At 44.7% G+C, this 17,243-nt stretch overlaps 8 protein-coding genes and 4 non-coding genes across 12 annotated transcripts; 5 read left to right on the top strand and 7 right to left on the bottom strand. All coding sequences in view use genetic code 12, as the record gives it.

Annotated features, from left to right (window-relative positions):
• Positions 1-380: 380 nt before the first annotated feature.
• Positions 381-1,238, top strand: CJI96_0001317 (uncharacterized protein; the record flags this gene model as incomplete). Its single annotated transcript, XM_029033326.2, has 1 exon — positions 381-1,238. One exon carries the CDS (start codon positions 381-383, stop codon positions 1,236-1,238), a length of 858 nt encoding a protein of 285 aa, XP_028891918.1.
• A 281-nt stretch (positions 1,239-1,519) lies between these two features.
• Positions 1,520-1,601, bottom strand: CJI96_0001316. Its single transcript has one exon. It is a non-coding gene; the product is annotated as a tRNA-Leu (tRNA).
• Positions 1,602-2,862: 1,261 nt separating this feature from the next.
• CJI96_0001315 lies at positions 2,863-2,935 on the top strand. The gene has a single exon. It is a non-coding gene; the product is annotated as a tRNA-Phe (tRNA).
• A 125-nt stretch (positions 2,936-3,060) lies between these two features.
• Positions 3,061-3,909, top strand: CJI96_0001314 (uncharacterized protein; the record flags this gene model as incomplete). Its single annotated transcript, XM_029033325.2, has 1 exon — positions 3,061-3,909. One exon carries the CDS (start codon positions 3,061-3,063, stop codon positions 3,907-3,909), a length of 849 nt encoding a protein of 282 aa, XP_028891917.2.
• A 124-nt stretch (positions 3,910-4,033) lies between these two features.
• GIS2 (mRNA-binding translational activator GIS2) lies at positions 4,034-4,552 on the bottom strand (the record flags this gene model as incomplete). The annotated part of the gene is made up of 1 exon (XM_029033324.1): positions 4,034-4,552. The coding sequence occupies one exon, from the start codon at positions 4,550-4,552 to the stop codon at positions 4,034-4,036; it is 519 nt and encodes a 172-aa protein (XP_028891916.1).
• A 527-nt stretch (positions 4,553-5,079) lies between these two features.
• FOL1 (trifunctional dihydropteroate synthetase/dihydrohydroxymethylpterin pyrophosphokinase/dihydroneopterin aldolase FOL1) lies at positions 5,080-7,362 on the bottom strand (the record flags this gene model as incomplete). Its single annotated transcript, XM_029033323.2, has 1 exon — positions 5,080-7,362. The coding sequence occupies one exon, from the start codon at positions 7,360-7,362 to the stop codon at positions 5,080-5,082; it is 2,283 nt and encodes a 760-aa protein (XP_028891915.2).
• Positions 7,363-8,080: 718 nt separating this feature from the next.
• On the bottom strand, positions 8,081-9,025 carry CJI96_0001311 (uncharacterized protein; the record flags this gene model as incomplete). Its single annotated transcript, XM_029033322.2, has 1 exon — positions 8,081-9,025. One exon carries the CDS (start codon positions 9,023-9,025, stop codon positions 8,081-8,083), a length of 945 nt encoding a protein of 314 aa, XP_028891914.2.
• A 2,098-nt stretch (positions 9,026-11,123) lies between these two features.
• PHO4 (phosphate-sensing transcription factor PHO4) lies at positions 11,124-12,533 on the top strand (the record flags this gene model as incomplete). The annotated part of the gene is made up of 1 exon (XM_029033321.2): positions 11,124-12,533. One exon carries the CDS (start codon positions 11,124-11,126, stop codon positions 12,531-12,533), a length of 1,410 nt encoding a protein of 469 aa, XP_028891913.2.
• Positions 12,534-12,695: 162 nt separating this feature from the next.
• CJI96_0001309 lies at positions 12,696-12,768 on the bottom strand. The gene has a single exon. It is a non-coding gene; the product is annotated as a tRNA-Ala (tRNA).
• A 2,094-nt stretch (positions 12,769-14,862) lies between these two features.
• On the top strand, positions 14,863-14,936 carry CJI96_0001308. Its single transcript has one exon. It is a non-coding gene; the product is annotated as a tRNA-Val (tRNA).
• A 55-nt stretch (positions 14,937-14,991) lies between these two features.
• On the bottom strand, positions 14,992-16,146 carry CJI96_0001307 (uncharacterized protein; the record flags this gene model as incomplete). The annotated part of the gene is made up of 1 exon (XM_029033320.2): positions 14,992-16,146. The coding sequence occupies one exon, from the start codon at positions 16,144-16,146 to the stop codon at positions 14,992-14,994; it is 1,155 nt and encodes a 384-aa protein (XP_028891912.2).
• A 553-nt stretch (positions 16,147-16,699) lies between these two features.
• CJI96_0001306 (uncharacterized protein) lies at positions 16,700-17,095 on the bottom strand (the record flags this gene model as incomplete). The annotated part of the gene is made up of 1 exon (XM_029033319.2): positions 16,700-17,095. The coding sequence occupies one exon, from the start codon at positions 17,093-17,095 to the stop codon at positions 16,700-16,702; it is 396 nt and encodes a 131-aa protein (XP_028891911.2).
• Between the last annotated feature and the right edge of the window lie 148 nt (positions 17,096-17,243).

The following is a 17,243-nucleotide window of genomic DNA, read 5'->3' as shown; positions in this document are numbered from 1 at the left end:
CTTCAAGTCATCATGGGACACTTTACAAACTCACATACATCTAGAGACCCAACATTCTTGCGTTGTTCAAATGTATGCCACCCAATTCCCATTTCTGCTCACTCTTTAAGATGAGGTTGGCTTCTCCCATGGGCCTCGGAAAAACTCTCTGCCCAATTGAGCGAGCACATCCCGAAAATAGCCCCGCCGCGCGCTTAAGCCTCCGTCACACTAATCAACGGCTCCTCGTTTCTTTTGTCGTCCTGCAGCCCCACAGGAACTATTTTCGGGCACCTCAATGGGCATCACGAAGTCTGGGGTAGGGCACTATAAATAGGGCCTTGATTCCCACCTCTCCTCCTGCTCTTTTTACTCCTCCAACACCAGACTTTTCGCTCAAAATGACCCTTTCAGACGCCATCTACAACACCATCATCAAACCTGACCATGAGGAAACTGCCGTGCCGGCCAAGGCACCTTCCTTGAAAGGAACCGTGGTCGACAGATTTCTTCTTAACGGCAAAGTGACCGTTATTACAGGAGCAGCAGGCGCTATCGGCGGAGCTATTGCCGAAGGTTTCGCTCAGGCCGGCTCCCACGTGGCGATCATGGATTACAAGCACGACCCATCGCTTGACTCTCACTTGAGAGACACCTACGGCGTGAAGGCGCAATCCTACCAGGTGGATGTGACTGATTTCGATAGAGTCCAGGAAGTGGTCAACCAGATCAAGGCTGACTTCGGCACCATCGACGTTTTCATTGCCAACGCTGGTGTAGCCTGGCAGACAGGGTCTATCTTGAATGACGAGTCCACGCTAGAGCTGTGGAAACGTGTTTTCGATGTCAACGTCCACGGTGTGTTCAACTGCGCTAAGACCGTGGGGAAGATTTTTAAGGAAAAGGGAGACGGCTCTTTCATCATGACCGCCTCCATGAGCGGCCACATTGTTAATGTCCCCAACTACCAGACATGCTACAACGCCTCTAAGGCTGCTGTGGTGCACATGGCCAAGTCTTTGGCGGTCGAGTTCGCTGGCTTCGCTCGTGTCAATAGCGTTTCGCCTGGTTACACGGACACTCCAATGTCTGAGTTTGTGCCCACGAAACAGAGAGCCAAGTGGTGGGGCTTGACGCCCAAGGGCAGAGAAGCCTTGCCTGAGGAGTTGGTAGGCGCCTACTTGTATTTGGCGAGCGACTTGTCGACGTTCACCACTGGTACGGATATTCGTGTAGATGGTGGCTATACCTCTGTTTGATTAACATATACTTTGCATAGATAGAGATTTCATTGGGAGAGTCTGTCTGTAGAGCTTCGCTGACTACGCTTGCTAATGCTGGAGCACACAGTAGGGATGAACACCTATGAAGCTTCAGGTTATTGAGGTAGGCCCAAGTTGAAGTCTAGCGGGTTTTCGAAGTGTTCTCACCCAGAGAACATAATTTTAAAACTTCGAGAATGCAAAAATTCGACCGCAAGATGTCAGACTGCTAACGCAATTGAGAAAAAAGACATTCGAGTCCTTTGGGCCAAAAATAATGACTCCGGCGTGATTCGAACACGCGCATCTTACGATAACAGAACTTGAGTCTGCCGCCTTAGACCGCTCGGCCACAGAGCCACTTTTGATGGTGGAGTTGATGGTTCAATAAATAGATTCTTCGTATTGCATTGAGCAGATTCATGGATTTTTCCTTTATTTTCACAAACATATTCAAGTTTAGCAAAGACTTGTGGCTGGATGTTTGACAACCATTTAATCCAAGGTTGGCCTTGTTCACCAACCCCCCTGCTGTATATATACCTGCGATCGTTGTACCAGGTTACAGCAGTCAGAGGATCCGGGTTGCTCCATCTCAAAACTCATAACCAGATGAACGCCATTTGGCACAACGCCTATGGCTTCACAAATTTACACAGAATTTGCGGTTGTCAGACACTTTGCCTGTCCAAGACACCGCTTACAAAGATTATTAAAAGTCAGTGTTGTCAGGACGCTTAATCACCGTCCAAAATGCCTTACTGTTCTACTTAAAAGAATGTCGTTAACGGTCCAAGGTTGTAGAGATATCAGCAAAAGAATTTCACAAGATTAGACTACCTAGCGAAGCTCTGTGAGGTCTTTCCTTCCATTTTTCGCTTTGTCGACACAATTTACATACATATCTTGGCTTATCAATAAGAAGGACTGATTTGTATTCACTCAAAGAATCGCAATTTTCATCTCGTTCAATGTCTCTGCTTTTTTTTTGGAGCATATAATCTTCTGCTTCAACGCATAATAGTCATTCTAAGTCAGTCATACATATTTCTTACAATAAACTCATGAGCACGGTATGAAAGGGCCCCAAGGAACATGGAGTACTTAGTCTGCTCAAACAGGACAAATAGAAAGTTCGACTATATTTAAAGCGCAAGACAAACAAGTTAAAGATGGTTTTCCCTTAACCTTAAGGCAGAGTTATACAACAGTTACAATTATAAACTGTTTAGTCTGATTTGGAGGATATCTCCACCCTCTCTTGTCTGCTATCTATTACCTCTTTTCTCTTGATATAAGCGCATTCAGAGGAGAATGCACTGGCCATTGGTAAATGCGATGAAAAACGACAAATAACCTTGGGCTTTGAAAAACAAGAGAACTGTATAAGCACTATTTCCGAACTCAATCACACCGTTGTCTTGTTGAATTCACGCATCTTTGAACTAAAAATCGGAAGCCAATTACTCAGCCCAAAAATCTCTGGGAGAGATAAAACCATTCGAAAAGTCTAGGAAATAAATATAAAGGGAATTTGAACTCAAATTGAAGAATTTGAAATGAATTTTGCAGTTTCTTCTTTAAGAACTTATTCTATCTAAGTCTACCCCACACATAATTCGCGGTTTTAGCTCAGTTGGGAGAGCGTCAGACTGAAGATCTGGAGGTCCTGTGTTCGATCCACAGAAATCGCATTTATTTTTTGCATACATTTTGTGTTCTGTTCTCTACACACACCGGAGCGACCAAAGTGGTTACGATAACCACCACAGTTGAGAAATATATAAAGCCCACAGTTGCGCCCCCATTTTTTTTTGGAATGAGTGTTCTTTTTGAAACTGAAAAAGGAAACTTGGTTATTGATGTTGACCATAGAAAATTTTCCAGAATAAGCTTTCAATTGATAGCATTGTGCTATTTGAATCATTGGCTCCTCTCAGACTTCACCGATTTTACTAAGGATGTTTCTATTAAGAGTCCTTCTACTGCTGTTCCTAGCAATATCAAGACTCTTTTAGAAAACAAGGAATTCAAAGATGATCATGATGAGGATTCACACCTAGCAGCACCGGGCTCCGTGGAGTTTACTGGCTCAGAGGATGAGTTCCAGTTTCAGATAAATCTCTCAGCCAAGCAGTCGAGTCAGGTTTTCGGCCGCGTGGCTGAAGGTCTAACCGTGTTAGATGACGTGAATAAAGGTACTGGAGGTCTCAAAATTTTGCATTGTCATGTTGTTTATGATCCCTTTTCAGTGAAGGGATTCGCCGATCAGCGCAAGAATGAAGACAGTTTGCTGGTCGAGGAGATCAAAAGTAGACTACAATCGCAGACGCCCTCTTCGGATGACAGCGTGCCTGTGGAAGCGTTGGCGTTGGAGCTTTTGGGCGATCTTTCTCACTACCAGGTGAAACCGTCCCCACGGACGCTCTTTGTGGCCAGGCTCAATCCAATAACGTCAGAAAATTCGCTAGAAGTTATTTTTGCGAGATTTGGGCCCATCAAAAAAGTTCAAATATTGGCAGGTAAGAAGATACGGTATGCATTTGTGGAGTTTGTTCAGCAAGAGGACGCAGAGCAGGCATACGCCAAACTCCATGACAACTGCTATATCGATGGCCATCAAATCCTCGTGGACTTCTCGCAGTCTACAAGACATCTACAGAATTAAAGATACGATAAATAGGAGTTCGTGGTCATTAAAGGCATTATACATACAGCACGTCTTTTTTGTTCCCCCGCGGGCTTCACCCTCCTCCAACTATCAAACACAAGCAAATCAACTGTTCATTCACTTAGTTCACAGAAACACAGTTCTTCGAGATGTGGCCAGTCTTACCACACTGGTAGCAAGCCTTGGCAAACTTGTCGGTGGCCAAGTTGCACTCCTTGGAGATGTGGCCAGTCTTACCGCAAGAGTAACACTTGACAGAGCCAGCCTGGCAATCCTTGGCAAAGTGGTTTGGACCGCCGCACTTGTAACAGGTGGTGGCTTTACCAGAGAATCTGGCGGTTCTTCTTGGTGGAGCAGAAGAAGCAGGAGCAGACCCAGCCTGAGGACACTCTCTGGAGATGTGACCAAATTCAGAACAAGTGTAACACTTGGAGCCCTGAGAAGCGTTAGGGCAGTCGCTCTGGACGTGGCCGACATCACCGCAGGAGTAGCACTGCTTAGAAGCAGTGGTCTTTGGCTCTGGGCAAGCGCTCGACTCGTGGCCTGGCTGGCGACAGTTGTAGCACAATCTTTCCTGTTGCTGGCAGTCGTCAGCAATGTGACCGGTCTCACCGCATTTGTAACAAGCTCTTGGGAACATTTTTAAATTTTTTTTGGGGAATAAGTTGAAGATCCAAAGGAGTTGATGATGCAAAATTTTTTTTTTTTATGCTGCGCACCCGATGTGATCAAAGTTACACATAGGCACCTGGTGGTAAGTAGATGGGTATAATGGCCACATCTGCACAAAATTTTCGATTTTTACCGTGGATTCATCAAATTTTTATAGTATGAGGGCTTTGGTAACCAGAAAGTCCAATTTGAGAGGTGCCTCATTTTGTGTAAGGTGCATCGAAATGGGTGCAAACTCCGATTCTCTATGGAGCCGCTAAACGAGAGCGGTATTTGCAGGACTGAAGCAGCAAGACCAGTTAAATGCTTCTCCATGTAATTGAAAGAAGAAGAATCGGGAAGAAAATGAGTTAGTTTGGCATCAAATTGAATTGCTTTTTATATGCTAATAATCACAGTCAGGTTATTCATTTGAAGTAGGTTAAGATAAGCTCGATTGCAGGAAGGTAGTGAACAGTTACATCTCCACCTCCATTTGAAGTCCGGCCCATCCGCTCAGTAGATCCCCTTGTAGATGGCGTCAGCGGTTTGCACGGCCTGTTTTACCTCGGCAACATCGTGAACCCTGACAATATCGGTGTTTTGCTGAATGCAAGCCACAACAGTCGATACCGTGGGTATAAGTCTCTGCGATGCTTCGGTAGTCCCCGTGATGGTGCCTAAGAAATTCTTTCTGCTAGCTCCAATAAGCAACGCTAATCCGTTGAAAGATGTGTAGTTGCCCAGCTTCAAATCGTTTTGAGCATACTGCTTCAAAGCCTTAGCCCTTTGCATCAAAGTCAAGTTTTGTGGGAGATTTTTGGCAAAGCCAATGCCAGGGTCTATAATAATTTGCCATTTTCTGATTCCCTGCTTCATGGCTTTCTGAAGCTGTGCTGCCAACTCCCGACAGACCCCATTTACAACAGGCTCAGCTGGCGGAGATAAAAGACCGTGGAAAGCATCGATCTGGTACTCGGCAAGAGAATCGTCGCTAGGACCGTAATCTGTGAGTTTATTCATTGTAGCAGGCGTGCCTCTTGTATGGCTCATGATGTATCCACAGCCATATTTGGCAATAACGGGGAATAACCCAGGATCAAACGTTCCCATGGAGATATCGTTGATGATGTCTGCGCCCGCCTCAAGGACCTTCGCTGCAACCTCTGCTCTATAAGTGTCCACAGAGACAAAGACATCATCAAGGTCTTTGCAGGAACGGATTGTTTTAACGACAGGCACCACACGATCCAACTCCTCGTTAACAGACGGCGCATGTGACCCAGGTTTTGTAGAAACGCCGCCAACGTCAATAACACTGGCGCCCTCTGCTTTAAGTTTAAGCGCAGCCTTAACTATATCCTCTTCAGTAAGCTTGAAATGCTTACCGCCATCACTAAAAGAGTCTGGCGTGGAGTTGAATATGCCCATAATAAGAGTTGGTCTCTTGCTGTTATGACTGAATGTCAAGTGGTGTGTACGGTTGCCGGGAACCACCAGAAGAAGCTCAGCAGACTCTTGAACCGTTGGGTCTGGAAACGTTGCAAGTAATTTCCGAAGATGGTCATGAATAGGTTCTGCGCTTACTGGGTGGATAAAATCAGGAGGAACTAGCTCACAAAGTGGCTGAAGCACGAACGTGCGTTCTAGCATCAGTTTATGGGGCACCACCAAATCGGGAGTGTTGAGGGTTCTGTTCCCAAAGAGAACGATGTCCAAGTCAATTGTACGAGGCCCATTGTCAAATTCTTTGAAGCGTTTCAAGTGGGTATACTCAATGTCCTTGATCAACTTGAGAAGCTCATGAGGCGACATGTTTTCACATTGCACTCTCACAACACCATTGTAGAAGTCTGCCTGGTCGGTGTGGTACATCGGTTTCAGGACATAGAGCGACGATGTAGACTGGATGGAAATGCTTGGGTGCAGCTCAAGGAGAGCCAATGCTTTGGAGATATTATCAAGTTGGTTCCCTTCATTGGAGCCAAATGCAATGTATGCTATTTGCACTGATGCAGAATGGCTGTGGCCGTTTTCCTCAACGGGCAAGTCAAAAGAAGTGCCATTTTTAGGTGCCAAATTGAACTTGATGGGATCCACGCCAACAAATTCCTCTCTTGTGCATTTACACGATACTCCAACACCGTCAGTGTACACTATAGCGTTCGGCTTAGTCACACGAACGTGGACGCTTTCAACCGCCATGAACTCTTGTAGAATCCACTGCAGTGCATGCTTAACAAGGGCCTCGACGGTCTTAAAATTTGCCTGCTCCAAATACTCACACACAGAGGCCGAAACCGCGGGAACGTGCAAATGGGTCACGTCCTTGCCCATCGTCAAGTCAATGTCCAACTCCACAAACTGGCGATTAAGACGCTCAAATGTGAAAACACCTATAAGAGTAAGTGCCCTGAGACCGTGGACTTTGTACGTTCCAACCGTTCCGTCTGTGGTAAACAGCACAGGAGCACGAATATCGAGTTTCGGCGCCAGCACGGTCAATTCCACTCCAGTGCACTTGCTACGCTCGTGAGCTAGCAGAACAAAAAGGTCTCTGCCCAATCCACCCAAAGAATGAAAGTTTTTCTGGCTATTCTGTGCCAAAAACTTCAGCAAGTGGTCAGCGATCACGGCATAGTTCAACGAGTATTTCAAATTATCTTTCTCCAGCGCCAGGGTGAAATCTGTACTGAAGGTGGCGTCAATGGAAACAGGATGCGGAACGGGCTTCTGCCAGTGGTCCAAGCCGACAATGGCGTGGCCCTGGAGTCCAGAGATGTAGACTTTGTCAGACATGAGTCTCCTTGGGGTCAAGCAAAGCGACCGGGGCACGGATTTGAGAAGCGTACGCAACACTTTGGAAGAAGCTCAATGAGTGAGGGGGGAGGCTGAGTTGTGCTGTCGTTAGCCGTGCCGTGATTGGGCAATTTCTGAGTTGCTCTGGGGGTGGTTGGTGGAGACGTAGTTGGATGGTGATTTTCGCGATGATCTTGGGGCTGATAAGGTAGGTTCTAGGTGAAGAAAAGTAGACTTGGCCGGGTGCAGATAATAGGATGTCTAGATGACAAGGGGTTTGGAGAGGAAATAAAAAGGTGATGGAATATGGATAATTGTAGTAGTGAAGCTATTTGTTTGTATGTTTGAAAGTGACTGATTTACAGCAACGGCTGCGAAAAGTAGTCAAGCTGTGGCTGCGACGACAAAAATACCCAATGAATGAAGCCGACGACAGATTCTATAAATTTCAAAATTCCATAAATTCATTGCACCAATTCTATTGCGCCCAGAATTTATATCCGAATTGCAAACCCATTGGGAGGCTGTTTAGATAATAGAGACGGACCAAGAAGGTGAGAAGTAGCGCAATGAATCCGAAAATCCACAATAGCCTGAAAATTTCTGTCGTACTTTCAAGACACATATATGACATCACAGTTCTCCATCGTGAGAATTATTCCACAATTCCCTAACTTCTCTAGTCCTTCAAGCAAAGTTGGCTGATCGTTCACCAATACTACTTCTTCTTTTGCTTCTCCCAGCCATTCTTCTCACTGTTCTCCTTCTCCTCCTTCTTCTCCTTCTTCTCCGTCTTCTCCTTCTTATCCTTCTCCTCCGTCTTCTCCAGCATGCCCAAGACATCTCCCAACTCAATATCATCTTTGAACTCTACACCATCGGCTGCGTAGCAACCATAGTCGATAGTATCCTTCATGAATCGCTCTGCTTCGGCGAACAGTAAGCCTTCGTCTGCCGCCAAAATCCTCAAAAGAATTTCGTTGGCCAAAACGTACGTTGCAAACGATTCTGGGGTCCAGTACACTATCGTCTTGTTGGGCAGTTTCCTAAGCTCGTCGCCAAATGTGGTCAAAATCAATCTTGCCACAAAGTGCTGCCGCTTAAGACCGTAGAAACCTCCAATAAACCGTTTCCACTCGATCTTGTCTTGCTCCAGCGACGTCATTGTCTTATGAGGCAGCTTCTTGCGCTGGTCGAGAGCTAAAGTGTAGTAGAAGCTCAATTCCTCTTCTCCAGCAAGTAGCTTTGGAATAGTAGGTAGAAGCTTCTCTACACGAGCCTTGAGGGCCCTTCGTGATGTCGGTAGAGGAAACTTGCGCTTCTTGTACCTGTCCAAGGTTGGTTGTTCCAAATCGAGGTTCCCCTCCAAAATGCTGGTCGGTAGCGAAGAGTACGTCGTTTCCACAGGTCTCGGGCTCCCAGATTTCAGCCTCTCTTTGTCTATGAGCTTATCCAAATCCTCAAAGTTTGGTTTGCTTCTTGAAGGCGTATGTTTGTTGGGCAGGGCCAAACGGATATCTATAAGTGTGTCTTCATCGTCGCTGGCCCTTTTGTCAGGTTTCAGCGTGAGTGAATTGTGAATGTATGGAATATTCCTCTTTTTCTTTCGTTTGTATGTGACGAGCTTTTTCAGCTCTAGACTGTCCCCCAGTCTTTTGGACATACTAGCGTAGTCAGTAGGTGATGCGCGATGTATATAGACGGTGAGAGGGCTGAAGTAGTATTTCAAAGAGTAAGTCCAATCTGAAATGAGATTTTCATTTTTAGGTCTTGAAACAGTACCCCCAGAATGTTATTGTTGCCATGATCTAGCGTATCCTTCAAATATTGGGTGGCTACTTCTTCTAGTAGAATTTTGCAACGGCAATTGAAAGTATGTGACTAGAGAGCACAATGCAGAGATTTTTATGATAATATATATAGACTTAGCTCGTAATGGAGCCTGGAGACCATTGCATAGATTTGAATAAGGCTTTTGCTTCATATCAGTTCTTAAGCGAGCTCTACTGGCTGTGAGAATGTTGCCGACGCATGAATAGAATTTTCACTTCTGACTGCTTTATTAAGATGAGTAGGAAAGAACCTAGGATAAAGAAGTCTAGTATCATTCACCTAATTATTTAACACACTGGGCATTGATAGACATGGGGCATGGGCATTTATCAGCCAAAGCGACAATGTCGTGGCTGCCTCAGCAACGGTGGTGCCAATGTAGGCTAAGGTCAGACAAGATTTCCAAAAGCAGTTTTATAAGATTGTATTGATGAGAACAGTCTGATGGTGCTATTTTTGGCCCGCAATTGGAGCTGGCTAGAGAGATAGTGAGGAGGATTAATCGTGACCAGGCGACGACATTTTTTGCAGCCAATTCATAGAATAGACATAGAATCACGAGAAAGACACACAAAAGACAGCAGAGAAAAATGCTTCATGATTCGATGCTATTTGACAGGATGTAATCTGCGAATACAGTTTTTGGTGTTAAGCAAGTAGTCATGGCGATTTTTGGGCATTTCAAAAAATACTAGGCTACCACAGTAGAATGTGCTAAATTCAGGCCATACCCATTCACCATCCGCTATTATCCGTACGTAGCATTCGTAAATAGTGACACATTTTTTAGTTTTAAAAATTCTCCAAGAGAAATGAAAAATCCACCCAAATATTTCGAGTGGTAAAAGCTATCTATCACGTCAAGTCCCCAGCATACACCTTTTCCACACAAAACTACATTCAATTTCAATACAAATTTTATTACCAGCACAGATCCAGCAAAAGATCCTAGTATTGCACAGAAACTCGGTTCTAATTCCGTGATTAAGCCCATTCTGTTCCTCTCTAAAACCTTCCTCCTCCCTCAGTTTATTTCACAGCTCCATAGTTAAGGGCGCACCTTCATACTACTGGACCCACGTGGGCCTCCCAATAGCACTTTTGGCGTAAGTCGGCTACGTGTTTTGCATTTGGCCCCGTTGAGGCAGCTGGCCAATAACGTTGATTCGTTCTTGACATTTCTGTCTGGCCGGTGCTTTTCTTTTGTCAATTTTTTTCTTGAGTTCACCTTTTCACACGCGAGGCACAGCATCGCCCATCTTGTGACAGAAGCACAATCCACACAGAATCAAAATAATCTTTACTGTTGCCAACTGAAATTCAGGGGAAACTCATTTGAATATCGATTTCAATATTTTTGTTTTTTTTCATCCCAACCGTTTCTCCAGGGCCTATTCTTCGACTCCCTCGGTTCAAGCTCACGTGAGATTCCACTCCACATCCGTTATCTTGGAATACCTTGTGGTGTTATTTGACAAACACGTACTAAGCTGAAATTTCAAAGAGACGCTCCTTTTTGATTTACAGAGCTCCCACTACTGTCACATAAGCCGTTGAGCTAGGATATTTGCTTCCTCGATCATCCCCACACTTGTGTACCTGAGTCCTTCAGAGACAAGACCAATTACTTGGAAGAGGACTTCGAAGAAACCTGATCGAGTATTCTCGCTAAATACCCCGAAACTCACAATTATTACAAAGCCCATTTATTCTTCTGGTTCCACTACTTAGCTGCCGCTGTGGAGACTGGCAAAACTATCCAAGCCCATATATTTCACTCGATTTAGACGTGTCAGTTCACTTCAATTACCGAAGGATTACTGAGATTAGTAAGGGATTACTAAAGCATCACCAAGGCATTTGAAATCTAATTATCTGCTTCAAAGTAATCCAAATTTCAATCCTCACAGAGTCTACTCCTTATAAAAATGGACGAGTGGCTTTCTTCGCTGCACAGCACGCCTACCAATGCCCCTACACCGGGCCAGGCCACGAGAAAGCTCCCATACGAAGCAGACCAGTACGTGATCAACGAGGAACATGATCATACTGCTGTGGCGCATTTCGACTTGGACCTGATCGACTTCATTATGCCTGACGACTTGGGCCTGGGCCTGAAGGCCTTTCCTCCTCTGGCGTATCCAGATAATACGCCTGCGCTACTTCCTAACGGTCAGAATCATAGCTTTCAACAGCACGCAGCACAATTTCAGTCGCCGTTGTTACCTGGCCAAAATGAAAAATCTTATAATGAAGAACATCTATTTCATAAACAAAGACAGCAGCAGAGCCAGAACCAACATCTTCATTCTCTGTCTCATTCATATAACCAAACTTCTTCAGGGGTGCGCCCGGATGCGGTGTTCACCCCGCTAGTTTCCCCAGCAGTGACGCCTTTGGAGCTGCAAGTCAACACCAACAACGGCGCCAACGCTCCCATGCAAACGACGTTTGAGCCACTCACTTCTCCAGCACTCCACGCCCAACAAAGAAACGAAAGGCCGTCTTCTGATAGGCGAAGACCTCTGTCTGCGACGTTTGGTCCCGATGATTACAGCAGTGGAGGCTCCACAAAACGTAGAACTCCTCATACTACACCAAATTTGGCTGCACACCCACACAAGTCCAAAAGATCGCCGTCTTTACGCAAACCTTCGCAAGCTCAGCCTGTTTTCGAGCAGCTTCCTGATAGTTCCTACGATGCTAGCATGGATCTCCCCACAAAATCTTCAGAAACAACACCGATGTTACCGCCTCAGGGTAGAAAAGTGCCAATGGACGGATCTCTGAGCGGAGCCAACACGCCAACTTTCTCAGCCAAAAATGCTCAGGGAGCTGGCCCAGCCACACTCATGGGCTTCACTATGAATAGACTAGCAGAGCTGCAGATCAACACCAGCAATCTGTCACCGACTTCCGAGCCAAGAAGTGGTCGCCGTGATGACCCAGTGCTGTCGAGATCCTCTTTAAGTGGTCACCGTGTTTCAGTTAAGCAGGAAACGTCGCTGTCGGAGCCGTCGCCAGCCATTGATCCTCAGAATGGTGACATTCAAGAAGGAACTCGCAAACGAGAGAAAGGCCCAGGCAAAAAAGCATCACACAAGATAGCAGAACAAGGACGTCGAAACAGAATGAATCAAGCCGTGCACGAACTAGCCAACCTAATACCACAACACTATCACGAGCAAGTTACAATTCCTTCAAAAGCTACCACGATAGAGCTAGCGTCAAAGTACATCAATGCTCTCTTAAAGGAGCTTGATGAGGTGAAGTCAAAGCTACCACAAGACAATTCACACTCTGAAGCCACGATGAAGAAGGAGAAAAGAGCGAAATAGACGGAGCATAAATGTATACTTAATGAAGCACACCATGACTTCCGTAATTGCACACGCAATGCAAGCTTCGTAGAGAATTGAGACAGATTCGGAATATCTTTTGTAAAAGAAAAGCTTCAAAACATAATTGGATAATTACATCCTAATAAGTTCCAAAAAAAATGGACGAGACAGGAATCGAACCAGTGACCTTTTGCTTGCAAGGCAAACGCGCTACCAACTACGCCACACGCCCCAGATTTGAATAATGGGGTGCGTTAAAAATACTAGAGCTCCAAAAACAAAGAGCAGATCTTTTAATATCTCCATTATGAATAAATGATTAAAAAATATTGAGACACTGTATGTATTCAGAAACGGGTTTGTGACCAGAATAGCCGGTTTGGTCTTCAAAAAAGCTCTTCATCAATATCAATGTATCAGATATAGACATAAAGCCTGCCAAAGAACTTAAATTACACTACAGGATGCAGATTATTGGGAATAAGACACATATATCCGCTCAAAATATTATTAGGTAGATAAAATGACAAATAAAATTTGTCTCTGTTGAAAATTTGCGCAAATTGAACTGGTTTATGAAGTAAAATTTACATATCTTCTTCCGCCCAGTGATGAGACCAATACCGTGGAACAGGGTTATATTTTGAAGCGTCAACATAAGCAAGCGATGAGAAAGACTAGTCCAAATGGGCTGTAATGTCTGAGAGACGCTACTACCTTTGTAGGGTAAGTATATTTAACAAGTGAGGCCATTGAGGGTTTGTTCTCTACAGTGATATATTTTTATTTACTTTAATCGGAATATGTTGAAAAAAAAAAAAAATCCAACGAAGTGAATATGTTTTTAAAAAAAAAAAAAAAAAAAATGTTTTTGTGTTCTCCAATTATGACGACGTTCAGCCATGCAATCCAAAATTGAGTGGATATGCGCTGAAAGTACTCGAGTCATGAAAAATCAAATCTGAGGCAATATCAGAGTACTTTGCTTGACAACTGCTGCTGTTATTGATTGAAAGGACTAGAGGATCCCTGTAAGTCTGCAACCAGAACCTGCCATTTGTGGGGAAGAGGTCCCTCTTCCTAGAAAAGTTCTTATTTCCTCTACTTTCACATAAATCTCATAAGTGAATTTAATCAAAGTATGGTCACTGGGGTTTCTTGGCATTGGCTCAACTTGGAATTAACTAACAGTCCACATCAATAATGTTCCGCTCATTGCAGTAATCTGAAGCTTTCTTTTTTACTTACCATCAGGCTCTTTTTGTGGAGCTCTAGATTGAAAGTGTGCCTTACTCTCCCGAAGAAATTTCTTCAGCTGAGAAGCCGAAAGACTATGCTTTAGAGGCGGCCAAGTCTAGAAACACCTTGGACAATGTTGAAGGGTTTCGGTTCAACGAAGTGGCTAGTTTAATGGAAGACGATGAGGGGATGTTCATCTTGACTACTAGAATGTGGGTATTGGCTTTCTGTCTCGGAGGTTATGTTGCTGGTGTTGATGCTTTCTTCAACATGCGTTTCCCCACCATCCACATTTCCGTAAGGTGGTTACAAGTTTTCCACCTGGTTAGTCAGTGCCGCTGTCTTTAACTACTTCATCCACCGTAAGTTTACTGCCCGGTGGAGAAAAAACAACTTGGTCAGCTCGGTTGCACTGGACGCTGGTGTTGCAAAAGCTGCTATTCTGATATACTTCTATTTCGCCTATATGGGAGCCTCGAAGAACTACAAATGGTGGGGTGCTACTGTTGCAAAGAAGGGATTCGACGCTAAGGGATGTCCACATCTTCCCACGAAGATTCTCAACATAGAGGTTGACACCTTTTAAGATTAATACTATTGCGTCTTCTGATTTAGGGGCCTTCGATTTTAGCTACGCATGAATATAGAGTTCTTGATATCAATACTTTCATATATGAGATTTAGATCATCACAATGGTGTTATCTGGGAAGATTGTTGTCGGGCAATACCGATGATACAGCTTGGGGTAAATGTGGAAAGCTTGAATTGAGGCGACATTGCCACACACCATACATTTTTGGGATTTCAAGCGATCTGCAAGACACTACTTTAACTTTTCTAAAGATTGTCTCATATGTGAATTTATGCAGCTGATATGTGATGTTGATTGGATTCCATTAGACAACTCTGACTCAATTCGTCGGTTATGTCTGTGCTAAAGCTTGGCGTCTTGCAATTTTTGAATAATTAAATACCTTTAAGTAAAATAGAGGTTCACATCTATGAAACCAGATGATCAGTTACGGTTTTTGTTGATTGCCAGGGTAAAGGATAAGTTTTGCAAGAAGCAGTTCACCATCAACAGATGGTTTCGTGGTCTAGTTGGTTATGGCATCTGCTTAACACGCAGAACGTCCCCAGTTCGATCCTGGGCGAAATCACTTTTTCACACTTTTTTGCTATTGACAATTTTTTTTTTAATGCCTATTTACATGTCTATTTGTTTTTGGCCCTGAATCTCAGGTTCTTCGCCTCTTTCTTGTCCTTAGGCAATGCCTTGGTGCCACTCTTCCCGCTCACACCTTTAACGTAATCGGTGGCCTTTCCCAAATCATTCTTGAACTCTTTGGCGCCCAACTTGAATTGCCAAAAGGGACCATGTTCCTCTCTCAACTGCTTCTTCTTCTTCTTGACTTCTCTGTTGATGATGCCGATCTGCTCATCGTAGGGTACACCTGCTTCAGCCTCAGCCAAAGTTTCTTTACCGAAAAGGAAGTCAAACACACGCCCATCCGACCAGAAGAAGCCTTTTCTATCGACAATCCACGATTTCTTTGTCGTTTCCTCCTTCAAGACAAAAAAGAATAACGAGCTGTCGGCAGTACCGTAGAAACCCTTACCAGTCCAAATCCTAGCATGGTGTTTTCTTGACAAGTCTCTCAAGGGAATGGTGTAAGCAGGAGAGGGCCTTCCTGGAAGCAAGGGGTACGACGTGAACTTGACATGCTCCACTGGGCCAGGCAAGTACCACATTCTTCTAATGAGCCTGGTTGGAAATGTGACCACCTGATACGCCATAAAGAGCATCGTGGCGCCCATTATACCGTATTTTCCAAGAGAAATCACCCACTCTCTTTTTCTTTCAACCTCCGCCAACTCCTTCTCATTTTCTTCGTAGTCCTTGTTAGCCTGGAACCAAGCGTATTCAAGCAAAACACAGCCATACACCGTAAACACTATGGCACAGCAGAAACACGCCAAAAAGTAGAGTCTGTGCGGTTCCGATTCGTATATTAGCTCTGGCTTCGTCTTGTTCTTGAGAATGGTGATCACCTGTCTGAAAGTCATATTGGGCCCGACTCTAGGAACGCCTGGACGGGGCAAAAGCGTGGGCACATTCTCTTTGCCCAAAGGGAACTTCGGAATTCTATCCTTGAGTTCGTTTGTCTGTTCGGCTTCTCCAGGAATATGCTGCTTCAAGTGTTTCCATTCACCTTGCGATGGGAGGTTCTTTTTTGGGTTGAAGTCCTGGGGCAAATTTGAATAGCAACGGCACAAGAGGCTTTGGAGGGGAATCCTGGCGATTTGAGCTTGAGAGGCTCGCGCTAGCGGCACCCCTAGGGCCAATTTCAAGCCAGCCTTCGGAAGCATGTGGGTTGTTGAAGATAAGATTGAGTGCGAAAGTCAGATTTGGTTGCAAAACTCTGCCAAAGGAAATATTTACTCTAAATTTCTTTCTTTTTTGATTTTTTTTTTTGAAACAAAGAATAAACATCTACAGCCTATTTAAAAATGTAGCACACGTTTTATGGGAACAAGGCGTTGCGATTCACAATCTTCTCCCTCCCTCTCTGAGATGTGTCATGCTAACTAGAGAAGACCCAACCACTGAGAAGCACCCGGGAGCCCAAATCTTCAATGTCAAATCAGAACCTAGTGACACGACCCCTGGTTGCCTGCTATCGAAGAATCCATTACCAGGGGCAGTATGAATGGAGAATGCTAGCCGGAAGTAGGCTGAAAAATGTTTTATAGAAATCTTAATTAATGGGATGACCACAACTTTACTGATCCTGGGATGCCGGTAGCCTTATTCACTCAGCCAACATTTATTTCGTGGGATAGTTCCCTCTCCGGCCCTAGTATCCACTTCAGCTGTAAACAGTGATTTGATCACAAAATGCCATGCGATCCCTTCAAAGCGTCACTTGGGCTTGGACTGGGCTCTTTTTAGCTGTACTGGTCTTTGCCCCACGTATTTCCCGTTCATCTCCTTGAATGCCCTCAAGTAGTCCTCGGCTTTCTCAAATGCTACAAACCCGTATCCCTTATTTTCTCCCTTATGGTCCTTCACGACTCTCGCTTTGCTCATGCTAGCGTACTTTTCAAAAGCACCTATAAGCATTTCGTCCGTAGCGTCAGGGCCCAAGTTGCCCACGAAGAGACGAAAGTGGTTTGGGTTCCATTTCTCGGCCTGGGCCTTTGCGTGACCCATTTTCGTGCTGCTATTATGGAGATACTTTTCAGGCCGTCTCCCCGCTGCAGCACGTCTGTCAGACGACTTCGACACGTGCTTGGGCGGGAGCAGGGGTTTTGCCATGGGTTTAGGTAGAACGCGATGAAGAGATGTGGAGTGGTTGTGATGAGATTAGATGGCTGCGAAATGGCTGCGAAAAGATAGGTGGGAGGATGAGGTGAATAGTTGTGTCGAAATTGACTGGGGCAAAACAAAAAGAAGATGAAAAAGG

Source organism: Candidozyma auris, chromosome 1 (genome assembly GCF_003013715.1).
Source record: "Candidozyma auris chromosome 1, complete sequence".
Taxonomy (NCBI): Eukaryota; Fungi; Ascomycota; class Pichiomycetes; order Serinales; family Metschnikowiaceae; genus Candidozyma; species Candidozyma auris.
The sequence above is the reverse complement of the archived record's forward strand: the minus strand, read 5'-3'. Positions and strand labels throughout refer to the sequence as shown.